This window comes from Propithecus coquereli, unplaced genomic scaffold, assembly GCF_000956105.1.
Source record: "Propithecus coquereli isolate 6110/MARCELLA unplaced genomic scaffold, Pcoq_1.0 Scaffold377, whole genome shotgun sequence".
In the NCBI taxonomy this organism is placed as follows: domain Eukaryota; kingdom Metazoa; phylum Chordata; class Mammalia; order Primates; family Indriidae; genus Propithecus; species Propithecus coquereli.
The window spans coordinates 1,826,952-1,830,060 of record NW_012149474.1 but is presented as its reverse complement, the minus strand read 5'-3'; the positions used below and the strand labels follow the sequence as shown (position 1 = coordinate 1,830,060).

The 3,109-nt window shown below is 57.1% G+C and overlaps 1 protein-coding gene across 1 annotated transcript in view; it reads right to left on the bottom strand.

Annotated features, from left to right (window-relative positions):
• Positions 1-3,109, bottom strand: part of LOC105816514 (potassium voltage-gated channel subfamily KQT member 1-like) — a 3,746-nt gene extending 637 nt beyond the window's left edge. Inside the window, exons 1-3 of the mRNA XM_012651944.1 lie at positions 3,090-3,109; positions 480-536; positions 24-162 (exon numbers count right to left, since the gene is read on the bottom strand). Coding sequence (XP_012507398.1) covers positions 24-162; positions 480-536; positions 3,090-3,109 — 216 coding nt within the window. The remainder of the gene's footprint in view (positions 1-23; positions 163-479; positions 537-3,089) is intronic.

The following is a 3,109-nucleotide window of genomic DNA, read 5'->3' as shown; positions in this document are numbered from 1 at the left end:
CTGGGCCCGCCCCGCCCGCCCACCTGCTCGCCCCCACTCCCGAGGCGGCGCTGGAGGGGAGGAAGGCGGGGGCTGGCAGGTGCCTTGACCGCGAGCCGCGCGCCTCGGGCAGTGGGACCGGGCAGGGCGTGGGCACCTACTTCCCCGCCCTCTGAGCCGCTCCTGAGAGGGGGTGGGAGGCAAGGGCGAAAGAGGGGCGCCCTGAGGCACTCTGGGGGGCCACTGTGCCCCAAGGCAGGACCTGGAGGGGAGCTCTGCTGAGACCCGCTGCCCTGCCCAGGGACTCACGACTCATGCGACACCTCTAATCTTCACTCCGCACCCTGGGCTGATTTACTGGGTGTCTCCCCCCACCGGAAACTCCGAGGTGGACAGAGTCCAGCTCCGGCCCTTGACCCTGACGCCCCACACCGAGTGTGGTGCCCGCACAGAGAGGGCACAGTATGATTTGCAGAAAGAGCAAATGAAGTGGGTCCCACCTGTGCCGCACCGTGAGGCGCAGGAGACACCCGGGCCAGGAGCCTTCCTGGGAGCCTCTGGTGTGGTACACAGGGGCAGAGGGCCAGAGGGGGCGGCTGCCTCTTTGGGGACACCAGGCATTCGGCAAGGACTTTGCACGTGAGCAGTGCATGAACCACGCCTGCCGACAGCCTCTGCACTCCCGACTCCCCTCCGCGGGTGACCAGAGGGGCTGGAGCACCCAGACGGCCTGGCGAGAGGAGAAAGGACGCAGCGGACCATCTCTGACACCGCACAGAAGAGATTTCAAACCCATCAGAGGCTTAAATGCAAACGTTGAAATGAAGTTGTGCAGATCCTGTAAGAAAATGAGGATGAATCCCTCAGGAACCTGGGAATTGGGAAACATCTCCAATTATAACTTGGATTTCAAATGCAAAAGATAAAACAAGAAAAATAAAAAAACCACCATTAGCAAAGTAAAAGAAACAAATGACAAATTGGGACAGTATTTGCATTCCATCACAGGCAAAGGGTCAATGTCACCAATGTATATAAGGAACTTAGAAAACCGAGAAGAAACTGCCACATCCTATGGAAAATTGGGCAAAAGCTGAGAACAGGTCACAGGAAATAGGGTTCGTGACCTTTGCGCTTATGAAAAAGTGCTCAGCCTTGCCCATAACAAGGAAAATGCAAATTATAAAAGTACACCCTGATACCGCCGCCCACCTATCTGATGGGCAAAGCTCCAGGCCTTTGAGGGCGCACTCCAGGAGAGAGGCCTGCGAAACAGGTGTGCCGCTCCCCGCCGCAGGGAGAGACTCAGCAGTGTTAGCAAAAGTACAGGTGGCATCTGACCTGGAAATCCCACTCCTAGGAACTAACCCAAAGATATGTGGAAAACCAGAAAAGCATTTTCATATACGTGCGCCGCTCTTCACTGCGCACTCTCTGTGCTAGCAAAACCGTCGCGGCGTCCTTCAGCGCGTTCCATTCCGCTATGCTACAGCCGCACAAGGAAGCGTCGTGATCGGCATTGTCACTGATACTAAGAGGACAAAAGGAACCCAAAGAACTGTATCGTTAGTAATATTGGTATTGTTATTTTGAAATTACATATATATATCTCTCTCAAATAAAGAACCACTTTATAGTCCTTTGGAACCAAGATTTTCAGTATAAGAGAAAAGAGATAATATAAAATCAAAGAAGTAAAAACCAATCCTTAAGTTTGATTTGGAAATACTAGCATAAACCCCTCAGCTACTTTATCTGAAGACAAAATGATGTCCTAGTGCTGTCCACTGTACAGTCTGGGAAGAGGCTATTCAACAACAGGATAATTCAAGCCTCAGAAAGAAGTGTGGAGGAAGCACAGCCAATATCGTAGAAGCCCATCCATTCATGTAACGGCGACAGTCCTATTTGGCCTTTTCCGGGTTGCCGGAGCGCGGGGAGAGTCGGTGTGGACCTGCCTTCCTTGCACAAACCGAACCACAGGGTAGGAAGGGCTGGCCCTGCCAGAGATGTGCATCGAAGAATTTCCAGATAGAAGAGTGTGATGTGGGGAATTGCTCCGAAATAATCAGCAGGGAGGCGTGGGAGTTGGGGTAGAGATTAAACAAAACTGCCTCTGAAGTGGGAATTGTTGAGGCCAGGTGGTGAACACACTCGTCTACGTCTGGGTACGTTTCCATATTTTAAAATTCTAATAACTAGCCGCCCAGGCACCTGGGGCGCCTTCCCGGAGGCCCCAGGGCTGTGCCCATGGCCAGCTGGATGAGCTCTGCAGGGCTCTCGGCGGGTGATGCTGCTCTGCTAGTCTGGGTCCTGTCGGCTTGGGGACACTGAGGCAGGGGGGAGGCTGGGCAAGGGGTTGTCTGTGAGCTCCCGGCAAGCTCCAAAGAGCTGGGGGCCTGGGGAAGGTGCCCAACATGTGGCGGCTGCCTGACACAGCCCAGTGGCCACTCTCGGGGCTGTCAAGGGGGTGAGGAGGCCCCTTGAGGGGCCATACGCTGAGGGGACAGGGTCCCTAGGTCCTAGCCTGCTAGCTGCCACCTGCGCCCTCCAGGACATGCCCCCCACAAGCAGTTTCTGTGCAAACTGGAGCTGGGGGACCTGCAAGGCAGTTCCTTCGCCTGTGAAATCGGGGATCCGCCCCATCTCACAGTCACAGAGGGGAGGGCATGCGCCCGTGGGCCGTCGCCTGTCCCCCAACTCGCGGTCTGAGTGCACCCCGCCACCTCCTCTTCCAGGATGCGCTGGGCACCAGCTGGGAAGACTGAGCGCTGTGCACACGCATGTGCAAGCGTGTGCCGTCGTGCGGCTGTGTACGCACGGTGTACACAGGGCCCAGGATGCCCCGTCCCCGCCACTAAGAAAGGCAGCCCCAGGGCAATGGGCTCTGGCAGGCGGGGACAGCTGCGCTCAGACGAGAAACGAGTGGGGCAGAATTGGGGGGCGGGGAGCTACCCCACGGAGCGCGGCTGCACCATGGCTGGCCGGCCAGCTAGTGGCTGGGCCCTCCCCGCAGTGTCACACACCCACGCTCAGCCCTCCCACCCAGCTCCCTGGGTCCCGGTCCCGCACCAGGTGGGTGAGTGGGGGCGCTCCCCTGCTGTGCTTACCTTGGGCTCAGTGAGGTCAT